The sequence below is a fragment of the Seriola dumerili genome, unplaced genomic scaffold (genome assembly GCF_002260705.1).
Source record: "Seriola dumerili isolate Sdu_G_001 unplaced genomic scaffold, Sdu_1.0 BDQW01000372.1, whole genome shotgun sequence".
NCBI lineage: Eukaryota > Metazoa > Chordata > Actinopteri > Carangiformes > Carangidae > Seriola > Seriola dumerili.
The window spans coordinates 263,233-283,036 of record NW_019174627.1 but is presented as its reverse complement, the minus strand read 5'-3'; the positions used below and the strand labels follow the sequence as shown (position 1 = coordinate 283,036).

The following is a 19,804-nucleotide window of genomic DNA, read 5'->3' as shown; positions in this document are numbered from 1 at the left end:
ACGGTGACTCAGCCGGAGCTGGAAGGTCTCGATATTTCTTTTAAAGTAAAAGGACCCAACTTTGCATTTTGGGTCATTTATTAAACGTCTATCTGCTCTTTTACTCACATGTTGCTCTGTATTTCCATGAATCTAAGACGCTGCTAAACACTCATCAGTTCACACGCAGCAGTGAAGGTTTGTGTCATGTCATGTGACTGTGCCAGAGCAGGAGTACAGGAGCGAGCGGTGAGCAGGGTTGTCATGGTTTCCACATGGACAAGAAACAGTTGAAAATCATTTACAGCTTTTCTTCCTCCTGAAGGTTGAAACTGAGGAGAAATGCCGTCCCACAATTCCTTGCTCAGCAACATTTAAAACTAAATCCACAAATATGGATTTATTGTCTTAGATCCAGTCAGGAGTCGTCACGAAGAACAAGCGGATTTATCTAAAGGGGGGTTTATCCTCCATGTTATAAATAAAGTTGGTTCTTCTTTACCATCTTTGGCCTCATGGCGTTTTTCCGACGACTTTTCCCGCCTCTGTTCAGGTCTATAGACGAGATCCACGGGGCGTTTATTTTGGCAGAAGTTTGATTTCAGCCAAACAGCAGGAGCGTCGATAACGTCGCCATCAACAGTCAGAGAGAAGCGGCTCGGCGGTTTTCTCACTGACAGCGTGATGAGTAAATGTAAACCACGTGTTTCACCACCAGGCCAGCTGTGAAACCAGAACAGCAGAGGAAACGTGTGACGTGTGGGGCGTCCTAACTGAAAGCGTGCACACCAGCACGGACGTGCACGCTGCAGCAACACATCTGTTCATCTGTCTAACAATGCAGCAGCGCTGGTCAAAGTGGTCAAAAGTAGACAGAAGTGAAGGGTGTGGCCAACTCCTGACAAGACCCCATCGCCCAATACGGTGGGAGGTAAAGCTGGGGGGCGGGGGGGTATTAAACTCTGTGGCAGCTCAGAAGTCTCATCAGTCAGGAGGGAGAGATGCTCCTCATGGCGCTGTTTCTGTTGTTCTGGCTCTGGTACCCCTCATCTGTTCTCATGTCACTGAAGGTGAGCTGTGTGTGTGTGTTGTGTGTGTGTGGTGTGTTTAACCGACAGCCACGAACCAGCCGGTGATAAGAGGGAAACTTTTGCCTCAACATGTGGCGCGAGTTACTGAGGTTTCATACGTTTTGTATTTGGTTTGTTTATTTGGACGCCGCGGTTTTATACAGTGTTGACACAGGCAGCAACAGCAAAGCATGATGGACCAGGTTGGGGTTTTGGATCAGGAGAAGACAACCCGAGTTTAAGACTTCCTGTTCTGTGGATGCACGTCTCTGACAGGAAAGCGATCTCACATGTAGAGCAGTGAAGGCGTCTGGAGTTCAGTTGCACCCAGAATGTTTGCAGAGTCCCCCCCCCCTCGACTGCAGGTCTGTTACATCACCTCCGTCTCAGTTTGACGTTGATTCACTCCAGACTGCCGAGTCATTACCACTCTCCATGTTACAGGGAAACGCTGGGAAGGGGGGGGGGTGTTGCTTCAGTTACTATAGCAACAGCATGAGTCACTGCGGATGTGTGTGCAGCTCTGTGAGGAGGATGTGTAATCTAGGTCATGCACTACAGTCAGCAGTTTATTTCCCAACTATAGAATGCCATTTTAATCAGATAATGAATGAATGTGAATATAATAATACATTTTAAGATGTCATTTTTATTTATTAATGCAGACTTTTATTTTATAATTCCAGATTTATTTATTTTCAGACTTTTTTTCAGTCCGTCATGTTTCAGACCTGAGAACAGCGCTAGCCACGCTAATTATCTTTAGGTGATGAACCGCTGAATGTGTTTTAAAATCACACATTTACCAACCGAGTCGGTTCGTTAGCGAGCCGGTTATAACACGTCCTCTGAGCAGCTACTTTCTGAGGGAAGACTGGACCTCTCAGTGACTCGGTATCAGAGAGTGACGTGTGTTTGTTGCTGTTTGAATCTCTGTCTGTGTTGATGACTTCTTGATTTGTCTGTTGTTCAGCTGTCACAGGAAGTGAAAGTGAAGCCCGGAGAAGACGCCACTCTTTCACTGTGGTCGTGACGGCGCTACCATTGGAGTGTTGACCTGGAAGAAACAAAACATCTATCTCCTCTTCTTCCGGACAATCACTTGGTCGCGAACTTTCAGGATCCGTCTTATCGTGATCCAGTGGCGCTGATAGATCCAGAGCTGAAGAGCGGCGATGGGTCTGTTGTCTGAGAACATCACCTTCGAAGACGTGGGAGATATGAGTGTTATCTTAAAGAGGAACAACTAGGACGCAACAAGAGAGACACTGGCATCAGAAGTGTCATCGATCTGATCGTGGAAGACGATCGTGGACCGACCGTGGACGGAGGAAACGAGGACGGACATGTTGGATTGATGGTTGGTCTGTCGGTCGCTGTGGTGTCGTTGCTTTGCTGTTGCTGCTGCTGCGTTGCTGCTGTTAAATGCAGAAAGCGACCACCATCATCACCTGCTGATGATGGATCGTGACCTTTGACCTGTCTGAAATTTTCTCCGACCTCTTCTCTCTTTTCCATGTGTGTGAAGGTGCCAAAGCAGCTGCTGGTTTGTAGCGTTTTTTCTTTTCTACTGCTTGTTCATGAGAAAACACACAAATCAAAACATGTTGATTATGAGAGAAATGTTATTAATTTTATATATATATATTATAATATGTGTGTGTGTATATATATAATATACACAGAAGAAAGTAAACGTACAGAGCTTAGACCCGAGACTTGCACTCGACAATTTGCACATATCGAAACTGTAAGAAAACTCTAACGTTGACGACACTACGGTACTTCTAAGTTACCTGAACAGCTCCTGAAAAGTCTGTCCAGCTTTTTTCTGTTGCTGTAGTTTTCATAGTAAGCTTTGAAAAAACCTTAAGAGTGGTACAACGTCCCACAATGCAGCTGGGGTATTTGCTGTCGAGCCTGATCACATTAAACAGACTGGGAGATTATAAAAGCTAGTTGACGTCCTGTTACGAACGGTCCTTTGTTCCTCATATTGTTGCTTATGTCATTAAGTATGTTTAGTTTTGTGTGAATAAATGATATATTTATGCTTGCTAACTGGGAAAAACTTCTAAATCCCCTTTGTAAAAGTTTGTGTTGAAAAGGAAATCCTAGACTTGAAGAGATGTGGACCATTCACTGTCTTCCTGAAGTACTGTCTTTTTGATATTCAATACAAAACCACGCACAAAGACATGGGCTCTATCCATGACACTCAACAACACACAAGAGCTTAAAGTTTCTCATCGTTTCATTCCAACCTATTTTCTCTGGAAGTTGGACTCTTTGTCGTATAAAAGGAATCAGAAATAAAGACAAAAAAACCAAGAGAAACATGTGCCGTGTTTATTTTTAACCTGCAACTCTGGGTTTGAACTAAGAAATGAAAACTTGGTTCAGTGGACGAGCTTGGATATGGAAGAGGGTGATTCCCCACTGGAGCCATGTCTGGAAATGTCCCTGTTTTTCACAGTCAATTTAAAACAGATGTCTAGTGCTTGTTTTAGGCCAGCAAGAAGCTGTAGCTAGCTCAGCGTAGTGCTATGCATTCAGCTGCTAGCGTAGCATTCAGCTGCTAGCCGTAGCATTCAGCTGCTAGCCGTACATTCAGCTGCTAGCTGTAAGCAGTTCAGAAGTGAAGCTAAAACCATCAAAACAGAGTCATCCAAAAACAGATTCAATAGATTAGATGGATAGATAGATGGATTAGATGGAGTAGATGGATGGTAGAGTAGAGTAGACAAGTAGAATTAGATAGATGATTAGATAGATAGTATGAATAGATAGATAGATGGTATGGATAGATGATAGATAGATGATAGATAGATAGATATAAGATAGATAGATTAGATAGATTGATAGAATAAGATAATAGATGGAAGATGGATAGATAGATGATGATAGAGATGATAGAGATGGAGATATAGAGATAGATAGATAGATAGATAGATGACGATAGATAGATAGATAGATAGATAGATAGATAGATAGATAGATAGATAGATAGATAGATAGATAGATAGATAGATAGATAGATAGATAGATAGATAGATGATATGAGATAGATAGATTGGATAGATAGATAGATGATAGGATAGATAGGTAGCAGATTGAGATAAGATTAGTCAGTGAGATAGATTAGCATAGTGGATATGATGATAGAAGATATATAAGATAGATAGACTAGATCAACTAATAGATGAGACAGCTCCGATACGATAGTATAGATTGATAGATCCACCAGATAGATAGATAGATAGATAGATAGATAGATAGATAGATAGATAGATATATGGATAGATAGATGGATGATGGATAGATAGATAGATGGATAGATAGATAGATAGATGATAGATAGATAGATAGATAGATGGATAGATGGATGATGGATGGATAGATAGATAGATAGATAGATAGATAGATGGATAGACAGATGGATAGATAGACAGATAGACAGATAGATAGATAGATAGATAGATAGATAGATAGATAGATAGATGATAGATAGATAGATAGACAGATGGATAGATGATAGATATATGGATAGACAGATAGACAGATAGATAGATAGATGGATAGATGGATAGATGATAGATAGATGATAGATGATAGATAGATAGATAGATAGATAGATAGATGATAGATAGATAGATGATAGATAGATAGACAGATAGACAGATAGATAGATAGATGGATGGGGGTGGGTAGGTAGATTCTTTATCTATCCTGTTGTACAGCCTGATGGCAGCGGGAACAAAGGAACTGAATGTCCGTCTGTCTGTTTCTATGACGCTGTGAATCACACACATCGCATCATCTGAGCGGCAACCAGTCATGACTTCAGTTCGTTTATCAGCTGTTTTATTGATCAATTCTCATTAATATTTTAATAAAATGTCAGAAAATAGTGACAATGATAGTTTTTAATCTTTTACTCTTCAGTTTATTATTGATTGAATTTATTATTGACTGATTTAAATAGCAGTTATTGATTAATTTACTATGAGCAGCACATATTGAAATACATAAACTGACAGGAGGTGTGTGTGTGTGTGTGTGTGTGTGTGTGTGTGTGTGTGTGTGTGTGTGTGTGTGTGTGTGTGTGTGTGTGTGTGTGTGTAACATACAATGAAATAAATAACATTGAGACCAGTTAGTGAGCAGCTAACCAGCAGCAGGACGTCAGTGGTCAGACTGGTGAGAACCTGGTGAGAACCTGAGTGAAGAGTAGACGATCCCTGGGTCAGGTGGACACACACATGGATCATGTGATAAACACTCGTGACCTCTGTGGGCGGAGCCTGTTGTACCTCTGACGTCTGCTGTTCTTCTCACTGCTGCGTAAACTGCAGCTGCATCAGTCTCTGCAACAGAAGAGTCATTATACTCTGATTATTTTTACAGCTGCAAACATCAGGATGTAGTGACATCACTCGGCCGGTGGTTTTTAATGAAACAGGAAACGACAACAGAGCTTCTCTCTTCTGTCTCACTTCAGCAAAAGGAAACAACCATGTCGACCAAACTTTACTAAACCAAAGCCTCAGTTCAAATTTAAAGGTTAATTAAATCATCTGTGTTCCTCCAGACGTGTTTTACACTCCAACATGGTTTTCATCTCCTCTTACTTCCTGGTTGAGGAATCTGGGTCAGGTGAGAGAGAAGACAGTATGAAGATGGTGAGAGGAGGAAACATCAGAGAGACTCAGTCAGACCCAGACTCCGAGTCTGTTGAGACCAGAACCAGAGACTAGCAGACGGATCAGAGCCGTTAGCTAGTTAGCATCTTTTCAGAATGGTTAGCATAGTTAGCATCTTTTCAGAACAGTTAGTGTAGTTAGCATCTTTTATTTGTTCATGTTGTTTGTTAGCTTGTAACTGGCAGTGGCTGACGCAGTGTTAGCAGTTGTGCTAATGCTAACTCTCTCTCCCTCTACTGACAAAGTTTCAGGTTTATTTAGCCACGCCCCCCGTCCCCACAAGCTGACAGGATTGGTTCCTGGGGTTTGTGACGTCATTGGTTCACTGCGCTGTTTATTCTCATAAATAAATAAATAAAGCTGAATCCATCAACAGCTCTACGATACCTCCGCTTTGTCTGCTCGGGTTTTGTAGGTGATGTGATGATGTGATGTCATCTGTGATGTCATCAAGTCCTGCCTCTTCCTCTGGACCTAGATTGAACCAAGGTGACCAACAGAGTAATTTGAGAAGCCAGTGAACTGATGCTGTCCCCCCCCCGCCCCCCTTCAGTGGAGCCCCTGCTGATGTCTACTGTAGCCTGGATGTGATGCCTTCAGGGAGCGCTGGTAAATCATATCATTGTGAGGTTCTGATGATGTCTCTGTATCAGGTCTGTCTCACCTGTAGGTTTCCTCAGGAAGCGTCGTCTCACCAGCAGAACCAGAACAACCAGAACAATCAGACCACAGACGGACCACAACACTGTGAGTGGAGGAGATTCACCGGAGGGGGAGGAGCAACCAGAACCACAGAGAGTTGCAGGAGGAGTGGGGGGGTTTCCTGTTAACAAGAAATAATTTGTGATAAAAGGAGGAGACCGACACTGTTTACAAAGTCCTGACCTTTGACCTCCTGACCTGTGACAGTGATCCAGCTGGGCGGAGACTCTCCATGACCTCTGATGTCACAGCTGTAGAGGCCTTCATCAGACTTGTCAACATGGTGGATGGTCATGTGACCTGTAGTCTCTTTGATGAGGGAGCCATCTTTATAGAAAGCAGCTGGGAGGTTGGAGGGAGGGGTCTTTGTTTTACAGTGCAGAGTGACATCATGTCCCTCCATCACAGGGAGGACAGGACTCTGCAGGATCACTGCTCCACCTCAACACACAGACAAACTACAGCATTTCATCCATTTACACACAGCTTCATCAACACTGACTCCACAGTCTGATCTTACCAGTGACAGTGATGCTGATGCTGTTACTGGTTGCTCCCTCTCTGGACTCACACCAGTAAACTCCACTGTCGCCTGGGAGGATGTAGCTGATGTTACAGGAAGAACCAGCTGATCTTCCCCAGTCAGCTCCACACTGAGTCCTGGTTTCTCTGGTGGTGTTCCTCCTCAGCCTCCATCCAGCAGAGCTGTCGTCCTCCTCACAGCTCAGAGAGACAGAGGCTCCTTTAAACAGCTGAGAGCTGCTGGGACTCACCGTCAGACCAGCTGGAGGGAAGGGGAGGGGCCGTTAATGCCATACTTGGACAGGTGATTGTATTTTCAATAAATATAATACCTTCTAACTAAGAAGAAACACCCTCTCAGAGCAGTGAGGCTCTGTGTTTCTCTGTCTTTATAACAGCTACTTCTAAAAAGCATCAACCTCCAGACTGAAACTGAAGCATCAACAGTGAAGAACCAGAAGCTGCAGTTCCTTAATGGCCACTAGAGTCTGGCTTTAACAGTGAGTCAGTCCCCATAGACTCCATGTTATAAATGTCCAACTTTACAGCAGAAATAAACATGTTTACAGCCTGGTACAAAACTGTTTTGGGTCTCTAGAGCTAATTTTCTCCTTCATGACACCTGTTTATAAAACTCACCTGTTTATATAATTCACTCTGTTTATATAACTCACCTGTTTACATTTTATTAAGGACTAAAGTTATGGAGGATTGAGGGCGTGGCCTCTTTGACAGGTGGGTTGAGCGTATGAGTGTCACTATGATCTCTCAGCTCCACACACGCCCTCCTCTTTTCCCATTTTGGATTAAGCTGGCAACTAGCTCACTCTGAGCTTCAGAAACTGTTGGCTGACGTCACAGAGGCGACGTCCATCTTTATTAATAGTGTGTGGGTTCTACATTTGCTTTGACTGCTGTAGATTCTACAGAGTAAAAACAGGAAGTGACTGAAAAAAGCTTCATCTCAGATTGCTCTTAACATTTCCTGAACTCTGACGCGTCTCAGCCAGTTTCCTACACATGGTCAGGTGGTTTCTGAACAGCGACATGTCACGTACTCACCTTTGGCGGACACGCAGCACAGCGACAGGATCAGCCCTGAAAGAAAGAGTTCACATGGAACCAGATCAAGAGGTAGAGAAACCAGGTCCTACGTCTTGTGTGAACTAAACCAGCTCTCAGCTTCTCACAGGAGGCCAGAGTAAAGATCTCAGGCCGGTTGAAAAAAAACACCTTACGTTTGACACTGAGGGTTTAATTTCTCCTCAGCCGAGGGACTGACTTAAGGGTGTTGCACAGAATCTCTTAAAAGGGTCAGTTTAGTGATTTACAGCAGTGAAAGAGATTTTACAGCAGTAAAGTTCTACAGTTTCCATGGAGACCATTACTGAAGCCGGCAACATTACAGCATTGCTCTGCTATTTCAGCCTCTTATCGTTTTGACGGGAACTTTGCGGAAACCTTAAGGAGAAGACTTGAGGGTGTTTTGCGCCCACGTCCTTGAAGCGAGGTCTGAACCGTTAGTGGCAGACGCTTTGCAGAGATGATGTGAAGGCCTGAGGTACAGTTTTACCTCATCACTTCCTGAACAGACACTAGAGCTAACCATCAAAGACAAAGCAGCAGAGGACAGTCGTCTCCAAAGGTACAACACTATGATTTAGAGCCACGGCGTAGGTTTGCATGTGGACGGTAACAACATGTCCACACCAATATTTGAGTGAACTCGTTCACACTACGTTTAGACTGAAGTCATATTAGGTCATTCTGATGTTCCCTCCAACAGGCGGCGTCTCCAAGACAACCACTTTAGGAATGGTAGCATTTGATTTGCCTAAAGTGCGGGAGCTATCTGAAGGCTCACGACAGTTGAGGATATCATCTGACGTCACCAGAAAAATGTCAACTGATGTTGTTTAACCACGTTAGCTAACGTTAACTAGCAAGCTAACCATGGCTTTTATGTTATGCACGCTAGCAGTCAGGTTGCTAGCAGCAGTATACATAAAATGGTGGATATATCAAAGCATGAGCTGAATTTCTGTTGAGAAATCCAATAAAAATGTCACCATGAATGAATTATTTTATAGTAGGTAGATCAGCTGATGAGGAAACAGGTTCAGGGTTTTAAGTGAAATTTAAAAATGACAGATAATCAAATATAACTATGTTAAACTAATTGGTTGACAGCATTTAAAAGACATTTGTTTTGTAAGGTTAGCCGTTTTGTTGCGTCGCTACCAATGTTGAGGCCAAACCTACGCCCTTGTACAGATCTGTACTTGCTGCGACGCCCCCCCCCCCCGCCTCCTTTAAATCGCAGCAGCCAGTTTTTCCTTGATTCGCGCACCCTGCTCATGGTTCTTCAGGTACATGGCAGGAAAGTTGTTCCAGCACCTTTGAGAAGCTGCAGTTCCTTCTGAATAAGACTCTCAGTCATCATCACTTGTATAGACAGAAAAAGAGTCACTTACAGAGCAGACGTCGCAGAGACGAGTCCTCCATGCTTCACTTACTGATTTAGCGAGTGTGTTTTTTTTTGTTTTACTGAGTCGAAGTAAAGCCCTCCCTCTTCCTCTCTGCAAGTGAGAGTCTGGTTGTGGTTTTCTCAGTTTCTACCTCTGAGAGAAATGTTACTTTGGTGTTTTGTTCTTTTCTATTTCTATATGTTGAATACAGATGTGCAGCGGTAAAAAGAAAGAAGGTAGAGATGGTGAAAGTGCGTATCGACTCCACAGCTTCTTTCACGGTGACGAGACTTTAATCCTCCAACTGATTGAGAGCAACACACTGGTTTATTATCACTAATAAACTCACCAATAACAACTAATGAAAACACTTAGTGAAGTCAGGATGAATGGAAGTTCTGGGCTGCAGCAAAACATGAAGCCACTTCATCTCCCTTCATCTCTCAGATGTTAAAATGGTCGAGCTACTGGGAAACGTGGAGGAAGTGTGTGCGTACTTGCATGTCAGCAGCCAGTACGTGTGCGCATGTGGTAAAGGGGTATTAAGGACATGTGGCTGAGCCGTGTTGTACGCTACCTTCTGCACGTGGTCTCTAAGAGGCATTTCTGAAGGCATGCAGAGAAACCACGTCCGAGATGAACTGTGTTTACTGGCAGCACCTGAAGACCGACTGCGTCACAGCGGCGCAACCACACTGGCCTATTTTAAAGGCTCCTTCGAACGTGGCCTTTGTTTCCTGGACAACGAAGGCTCCGACAGGTGGACCCCGTCATGGTCCAACATATCCCAGGATTCATTGCACGCATGTAATTAAAGCAAACAGCACCAACAAAGAGCCTGAGGATTACAGTGTTGTATTTAAGTCTTGTGTTCCAGCTCAGTTCAACAGCTAACGGTACAACTGGTAAAACCAAGAGACCTAAAACGTTTACGTTACGTTTTGTCAAGGTTGCTAGGCAACAGGTGCTACACTTTTCAATGCAAAGGTAAGGGTGGGAAACAGCTTGTGAATCGAAGGGAAAACACTCTGTAGGCCAGAGGTCTCATTTTGGTTCGGCCTTCGCGAGTCTACAGCAGCTGCGAAGGGCCACACCTTCCTGGACCATGTCAAAACAGTTTCTAACAACAACCAACACTTTACGGCAACACCACGGTAACTCCCAGGGGACCCACCACCTCCACAAAGCAAAAAAACATGGGAAACACAAGAGAATCTGTTCTGATAGCGAGAGTGGTGAACCTACCTTTGTCACCATGGTCACTATAGTGACGGTTATGGCTTCGTTAGGTTCGGGGAACAATTGTAGTTTGGGTTAAAATAAGTAGTTCCTCAACATTAGCAGACCTTTGTTGCCATGGTTACAATAATAAAACAACATTGAAAGGTCACGGATAGTAGAAACAACATAAACTAAAGCTACTTTCACATGGGAATCGAACAATGATCTCATGTGTCACATTCCTGTTTTGTTGACTTGTCATCATTACTACGACCACTAGATGTCGCCTAGCAACAAAACCTAACTATGGGTCATAATAACCTGCTGCACAGACGACCTGTGGGCTCGTTTCACGAGTGCTCGTCAGTCTTATGGCCACTGAAGTATCTGTGGGCCCAGAACAGTGAGACCACTGTCCTCTGTATCTCCAGTCTGAGCTGACCGCAGTTTTCTTGATTTCTACATTGTTTTCTAAAGGTTCTTGCATATGACATAATGCCATAGTGACAGTGTTTTATATCACAATTATCAGAACTATCTCAGCTCCTTCTCTAATGACGGCCCCTTTTTGACTGTGCAAAGAGATAATTTGACCCAAACACTGAAACAAGCCGCGGTCTTTTGAAATTCTCCAAACCTTTACTGATGTGGATGAATTGAAATAGGTTAACCAAAGTCTTGGATTCATAAAAGTAGTGCAACATGTGAATAAAATGGTAGATAAATGTACAATAAATGCCCAAAATGCAAAGTGTTATCTGTCAATCTCCTTCTAGCTCCGCCTCTGAGTTGTGTATAATCTCACAAGCATATGAAATATAAAGTGGAGAGAGATTCCACCAGCATTTACCAGATATTAATAGAAACATCCGTTAAAAAGTAACTACGATCTTTTAACCTTTGAGAACACGATATGTCAGAGACTGAATCACAACCTGAAAGAAGCAGAGCAGAGTCTGACTACTATCAAACACACGGCAAAATCACAACTTCACAACTTCTGCAGAGGTGTCAGTGAGGAAGCACAACTGAATTTGAAGCTGCTGCTTCTCACGGTAGAAAAAGAGGTTTCCTGTTTGTTGATGGCAGCTCTGTCACGCCTGTTATAACGACTGAAAACCCCAGTTAACTGTAAAACACAGAGAACAAATGATAATCTTTATGAAATATAAAGTCTGGATTCACACACCTGTATGACAGACATGTATGATGTTGCACATCTGTAAATCTAAAAAACATCTGTAAAATGTCAACTGTTAGGTCACTGGTGTCTCTTAATGTTCCCAGAATGCACCAGCAGCAGATATCACAGTATTAGTTGTTAGTATAATTGTTTGAAAGTTGAGCAGCAGTGATCAGTCTGTGCCAGCAGAGGGCGCTCTGACTAAACACTGCATTTATATATGTCTGGTTCACAGGAGGTTTTCTGTTATTATGTTTACTAAAGCTTGAGTTCCTGCTTCTTCTGATTATCATTATTCATTTTTTTTTCTTTTCATTATAACTGCTCCTTGCCGCTGAATGTAAAATATAAACTGGGCTACTATTTCTGAGGTTTGTATGAACAGGATCCTGAGGACTTAGTGTTTGGTGGTGACTTTGCTAAACCTCCCTGTACCAGTAGTTGTTATTATCAGAGGCTAGAATGAAACAAATAAACATTAGTAATCCATATGGCGGTGCCTCCACTGTGGGACTACGTCACTCACACTCAGACTAATGTTTGTATTCCTTCAGAAACAATGGTAGACATCTTAACTGGAAATAAATCTACGGGAAATGTTTCTTTTCAAATTGTAATATTATTTCAAAACAAATCTATTTTCTCTTTTGCTCCACTATATTTAATGAACTCAAAATAAATACCAGTGCAATTAAACAAAAATAACAAATTAATAAAATTTAAATTTAAATTGACCATATGAAAAATAATGATTAAACAAAATATTTAGATTACACACGCTTAAAAAATGAACACTTTCCTTGTTTTTTCCCACAAGACAACAGGAAACATTACACTTTAACTTGAATTATATTCATCACAATAGAAAAGTCTCAGTTAAATCACTTTGTGGTGTGACAGTTCAAACTTTAAAAGAGTTGAAACTATTACCAAGCGCTTAGATTTCTAACTGTTGGGTTTGAACATGAATAAATGTCAAAACACAAGGATTAAACGCAAATCAAATGGAAAACATTTATTCCACCCAAAACAAAATAAAGTCAAATAATAACACCCAGGTTTTAGTTTCAGTTTATAGTACCAGAGTGTTGGAGCTCATTTTGAAAGGAATACTGTCATTACTCACTGTCCCGTGGGAAAAGGCAGGAATATTTTAGAGCCAGGAGGTGTAAACCCTCTGTCCAGCGGCTGAAGAACACCTGTCCTGAGGCTTGATCCATGTGCAGAAAGTAGTCTGAGCACCTCTGCTGCAGCATGGTGGCAGTGTCTGAAGCACACTGTCAATGAAACACACAAAGTCTGGATTAACTATGACTGATTTTTTAAGCAATATCACGAAGGGTTCAGTACAACACGAGCTTGAGTGTGATATTGCTTTTACACATCAGTTCTATGAGCGCCATATTAGTTAAATAAACATCATTTATTTGACTATGCCAACACAAATAGTTCCGCAACTGGACTGTTGCTAAGCAACACAAACCTGCACAGTAGAGATGGGATTTATGGCTCTTTGGAGGGAGCTGGATCTTTGAATTATTCTGAAATACTGATTATAGCTTCATTTGACATGTGGACAAGATTTTAAAGTCTGATATGGATTCATTGTAAATAGGAGACTGTGAAGTCATGACTGAGAGACGTTTGTTTAGATTTTGTGGTAGCAGCAGGAATTGTTTTACCAGGTGCCTGGCCAGGCAAAGATGTGGGCCCAGTGGTAACAGAGGCTGCTGCTGTAGCTGGAGGCAGAAGTACTGGCACTCTCCACTTCATCGTCAGAGTCATGCTCTCTCCTCACCTCTGAGATTTTAACAGTTGGGTGTTGAGTTTTAAAATGCCTGTGCAAATTGTTTGTGGAGCCAGACTTAAATGAAATCATCTTCTGGCAAATATTGCATTTAGCCTTACTGTCTGCCTCAAGCGAAAAGTGCATCCAAATGCTGCTCCTTTTTCTTTGGCTCATTTTGCAGAACGACGGACGGTCCTCCCCCTCCTTCAGGCTGCTGTTGACTGCACTGCCGACTCTGAGGCACTTTTTTTTTAATGAGGCACTCAAGTCAAAGGAGCGTGCACAACTCATGCAATATTTGCATATGAAATGAGCGCTCCTCCCCATGCTCTCTCCGTCTCACTCAGTGGAGGAGCAAGGAGGAGCTTGTGTGAGCATCTGTGTGAACCATAGGTGTGAACTCAGGGAGAGAGAGAAAAAAAAGAACGGCTCCCAACCAAACGCGACTCGGTTCCCATCGTTCATGTTAATGAGCCGGTCAAAAGATTCGGCTCGTTCATGAACGTCACAACTCTACTGCACAGGGCACACTAGCTTGCTACTTCGTCGACACGTTAGCTCAGGTGTTTCTGAAGTATCCAGGCTTCTTCCTTCATCCTCCTCTGACGACCAGACATCATTTAATTCAAATGTTGTTTATGGAAATATTTTCATCTTTGCAAAGTTAATCTAAGATAGATAACGACCCTTAAAGTTACGCTAATTGACGGTTAAGCGGAGTGATACATGAAGTTAAAAGTCCCATGCTGTTTTATCAGCACTCATGGAATACGTCTCGTCCAATCAAATGACTTAGTCTAAACTAACTAACGTAATAAAATAGTTTTTAGGATTCATACTCACCCAGAAACTTGGTGAAAAACACTCCTGCAGTCAGTATCTTCTCCTCCAGTGGAACGAGCGCGAAAATGAGTTAGCTAGCAAATGTTAGCTAACTGGTTCTTACAGTCCAAACGTGCTACAGCGTTTGTGCTAATTTAGCAACATTACCGACGCAAACCACTTAAAACCTGCTCTCCTTCACGATTTAACGAGGTACATCCTTCTATAAAAACCACCGGCTCTTAACGTGACTAAAATGGAGGAACTCAACAGAGCTTAACGAGCTTATTAAACAGAGCGTCACGTCTCCATTCTTCACCTGCGTCTCTCTCGTCCTGACTTTTAGCCCCGCCCCTCTCAGAATCCGATGTGCTACAATGTTCATCCCAACTCAACACCGATTCGCTGACACTGATTGATTGACACCTGTCTGTAGCCAAAACACAAACAGAAAACGGATCTGAGGCGTTCAAGGTCTACTCCAAACAGAAAAAACTTCAGTATCTTACCAAAAATAAACATTTCCCCATAATGATGTCCAAAAATAACTTCACACCACACAGGACATATTTCAATATACAAAATATAAATGGACTGAACTGAAAGGCATGTAAAAAACAACAAAATTAGTAGGTTAATACATTAGTTTTCTTTAGTATCACAGTAATCCAGTGATGTTTGTCTGTAGGCCTAGTAGTTTCAGTAAAGGTAATTAGAACATTTTTTTAACCTCACTTATTATACACATTTGGATTATTTTAATTCTGTAAATTAACCATATTAATTTGTGTTGTATATTAAATGCTTCAATATTATTTGAGTTTATTATATTATTAATTAATATCACTTCACTCAGATCATTATATAAATTCTTTATCAGTTGCAGCACTTTATTGTTTACACATATAATTTGGAGGTGTAACATTTAGGTTGGTTATTTAGAACGTCTTTAGTGTGGAGCACTTTTGGTTCCCACCCGCCTTTGTTTGCAGGGGGACAGGTTTGAATGAGACACTCTACGAGTTGCACATGTAGACATGTCAGTAAAAGTTATGGAACACACTACCTATAGGTAACAGATATAGATATCTATGGATATCAGAGAGGAAGTTCACTAAGTAATCTCAAAACTTATTTCTTCACTTTATCCTTTAACTCGCTCTGAAATTTTGCACCTTGCGCCACATTTCTGCTCAGCACTTCTTTTAAATGTCTTGTCATTTAATGATTTATTATTTAATTCACTATTTCATCTCATTTTAATATTTTTAATATTTTTAATTTTAGATCAATGCTTTTAACAATGTTTTACATTTATTTTAGGTCTTTTTGTGTGAAGCACTGCAGGTTATTTCTTTGTTGTAAAGCACTTTGTGCTACATTTCTTGCATGAAAGGTACAATACAAATAAAGTTTATTATTATTACATTGTGATACACTGACAACAGGAGCGAATCACAGCTGCTGTTAATGTAAGCGAAGGGAAGTGAAGCTGGTGTCCACAGAGGAAGTGAGAAGACTTTTTCCAGTCAAGTGTGGAAACACGTGACAGCAGCACAGGAATCTGTGTCGTCTGATAAACAACTGAAACTCACTGCAGGTTTACACACAGCATCACTATTTCTCCAGGATGGATCAAACACCACAAACCTGCTAATGTGAGTCCCCTGTTTATTTTTAATCAGACATTTGACTATTTTCATGCACACATGATGAAATTAAAGCTTATATTGTATTTTGGATTCTGTGTAACTGAGAAAACAACGAGGATCTGATCAGATTAAGATGGAAAATGAAAAAAATGTTCAACAATAAAGAAATGCAGCCAAAGAATCAGGGGAGTGAATTTTATTTCCTTTCACAAGCTCAGTATGTGATGAATGTCACTGCCATTACATCTTTATCAAAGCTGTGTACAAGATTATCTTTTAGATTTTATCACAGTCTCCTTTCTAAAATGTTTTGGGTGATAATGAATTTCCTGTTTCCATCAGAGAGAGGTGAAGGCGTCCCACCACTTTCCTGGACATCACTCAATTACCTCTCGGGCTCAATTGACAAATTATATCATTTGTAAAAGTAAAAATAATTTCAATATTGAACTTAAATATGCCATTACTTATTATTATGAAAATAATAATTATGACTATGAATTTATTGTTGATTTGAAAATCCTTTATGGTAAATCACGTTAAAAAAAATCAACCCCAATTTATAGTTTTTTCCGATTTCTTAAGCACCATTTGGAAAACGGCCGGTTTCTCAAAACACTACACACAATTACAGAACACCTCACATCCTTTGCAAAATCAAACACTCTTGTAAAAACTTTACTCTAATTTATAAAAACTATTGTTTGTTACCATATGAAACACACATGTTTCATGACTTCATTCTGTTTGAACCTGTTACACACTGCTGTGCTGAACCTGAAACACTTTAACAATGACACTTCTCAGTGATGAGGGCACTGTAGGTGAAGTACAGAGGAAGTGCAAATATACAATCAATTCACCAAACACTACACAAGACCAATGCTGCAGACTGATGAAACTATCATTCATTTCTCTCCATACACCCAAATCAGTCAACGTGTCAACATGGAGAATCACAACAAAACATGTCCCAGTTTTCATGCTACTGCAGTCGTGTGCATCACACTGTCAGCTCAGCAAATATCACACAAACAGAAAATACAGGTTACAATTACGAGACATTATCTCTGCACCTAGCTGGATCTGGTCGGAGAATTTCATCACCATCACAGGCGATATCCTCATTGGCAAGACAACGTGGGAAGAACCGTCTCGAACATCGAATCCATCCCTGCACAGCTGCGGCGTGGACTTGGTCACAGGCCTCCTCCATGGCTGAATGAGGGGTACCTGAGACTGGGGCCGGAGGTCGTCAACCCTCCACCGCCATGCAGAGAAAAACTCTTCCACTGGGTTTAGAAACGGAGAGTATGGTGGAGGGTAGAGTCCTGTAAACTGTGGATGGTGTAGAAACCAGTTCAGCACCAGAGCAGAGCGGTGCAATGACACATTGTCCCAGATGATACTGTACATGGTTTACTGCTGTGACGCTGTCGTGCAAGAGAGTGGGAGATGTGCTGTAAGGGCCCATATTGGCATGAAGGACAACATGGTCAACTAGTGCTGCGTCAGTTTCATTTGATAAATTCGGTCCTCTTCTTCTTTGAGCACGTTCTCCTCCTGCTTCAGGTCTTCCTCTTCCTCTTCCTCTTCTTCTTCTTCTTCCTCTTCCTCTTCCTCTTCTTCTTCCTCTTCCTCTTCCTCTTCCTCCACCTCAGCCTCTACCTCTGGCACGGCCTCCACCTCTTCCTCTTCCTCTACCTCCTTCTCCTCCTCTGTGGATTCCCCCTCTCACCCTCACTCTTCTTCTTCTGACTCCTTCCATTTTTGGTTGAAGACAGGTGAACTCATGTGCTGCATTTTATAGTTCTTAAACCTGATGGTGTGTCTACAATTAAGCACTCATGTGTTTGCGCACCTGACGGCTGTGTTTAACCAGTTGGCTCACAGGTGTGGTAATGTGACAGTCGGTGCTTTGGGATTGCAAGGAAGTGACATCGTGGATACTAGTGTGTTTAGTGTTTTGCAGAAAGTGTGAGGCTGATATTGGTGCAAATCTGGGCCGATGTTTTGCTCCGTGAGTGGAAGGTTTTGATTATGCAATCGAAAAAAACTGTAAGTGGATTTTTAGTGGAATTGAGAGGAAATATTAGTACTTAATTAATACTTTATACTGTTTAATAATTACTTACTTTAATACTTACTTTATAATGAACTAGATATTTTCAGAATTATATTTTCATTATATCCTCTTATTTACATTATATTTATTTTTATAATTTTTACTACTTGTATTTATGATTTGTCGTTATTCTTGAAGCACGTGTTTGTTTTTATGGACATTTTAATGTTTTCTAACAGTTTTTTAAAGTTTGGAGGGAAAAGAAAATAAACGTGTATTTAGCCCCTCCCCCTTAATGAAGAGTCCGTGTTCTGTTTCCTTTTATTGTTTTTGTTCGCTGTTCATCTTTGTCGATGTATTTTATTTCCGGGGTTAATGATTCGATCAGATGAAATGGAAAATATTTGCATTACAAAGTATTTAAAGAAAAAACGATTGGAATAGACCGAACTGTTCTAACCCCTCCCCCTCCCTCCACACACACACACACACACACACGCACGCACGCACGCACACACACACACACACAGACAACACCACACAACACACACAACACACACACACACACACACACACAGACACACACGCACGCACACACACACACACACCACACACACAACAACCACACAGACACACACATCACACACACACACACACACACACACACAACACAGACCACACACACACACACACAGACACACACACACACACACACACACACACATTCCGGCCTTGCTTGCAGAGTGTTTGTGTGCAAGTTTTTCTGGAAGATCTCTGGCCTCTTTGTTTTTTTTTTGGGGGGGGCATCTAGAAAACCAACATGTCTTCTTTGTCTCTTCCCGCCGCGCCCCTCGTGTGCTCTGCTGGTTCTGTTTCACGGTGACGACGGTAGCTGCTGTTCTGGCTCATCACGGCTGAGTTTCATATATAATATATAGAAATTATAGTGTGGTGTGGGCGGAGGGGGGGGGGGGGTGATGATGTGGCCGTACACGCCAGCTATACAGCTATACATCATTACTATCTCACATATCTCCAGAGGATCATTATAGGTTCATAACATGCGGAAGAGGATCAGGTCCACGCACGATTTTTCTTTTCTGACGTTTTTCTTGAAAAAAAATTCTCTCTTACTTCCGTAACCAACATGTGATATCGCCATAGTAAAATTTGCATATGTATATTTATTAAAAATATCTATGCGAGGAATTTTTACATAGAAGGCATCTGTTTTGCATGTAAAATTTATTAAAACAACATACATGTTAAAACATCGGTTTGTTTATATGTGTTTCTTATTAATATTCAACATGTCTAACTTCACACTCGGGAAAGTGTCTCAGACCTTTGGCGCCTACTGTTTATAATATGATGGATATGTGTTTATTTAGCATCTTTATGGAGGAAGCCTCACAGCTGTTGGTCCAGGTGCGAGATGGTGAGTGACAGTTTCAGCCGTCAGAGGACGTGATAGAGAGAAGCAGCCAGAGCTGCTGCAGCTGAACATGTAACGACAAGATGAGCAAACATCTAAACGCCGCATCTGACGTCATTCAGACTGAACGCTCGTCAGGACTTTGCTGCAGCTTGGACCCCCCCCCCCCCTTTCCCCCCCCCCCCCCCCCCCC

At 41.8% G+C, this 19,804-nt stretch overlaps 2 protein-coding genes across 2 annotated transcripts in view; one reads left to right on the top strand and one right to left on the bottom strand.

Annotated features, from left to right (window-relative positions):
- Positions 1 to 5,234: 5,234 nt before the first annotated feature.
- LOC111233151 (low affinity immunoglobulin gamma Fc region receptor II-like) lies at positions 5,235 to 9,481 on the bottom strand. The gene is made up of 7 exons (XM_022760908.1): positions 9,451 to 9,481; positions 8,039 to 8,074; positions 6,975 to 7,238; positions 6,653 to 6,895; positions 6,417 to 6,575; positions 6,140 to 6,226; positions 5,235 to 5,416 (listed from the first exon to the last, which is right to left on the bottom strand). Exons 1-7 carry the CDS (start codon positions 9,479 to 9,481, stop codon positions 5,235 to 5,237), a joined length of 1,002 nt encoding a protein of 333 aa, XP_022616629.1.
- A 10,093-nt stretch (positions 9,482 to 19,574) lies between these two features.
- Positions 19,575 to 19,804, top strand: part of LOC111233150 (CD276 antigen homolog) — a 6,518-nt gene continuing 6,288 nt past the window's right edge. The window contains exon 1 of the mRNA XM_022760907.1: positions 19,575 to 19,614. Within this exon, the coding sequence (XP_022616628.1) occupies positions 19,575 to 19,614 (40 nt within the window). The remainder of the gene's footprint in view (positions 19,615 to 19,804) is intronic.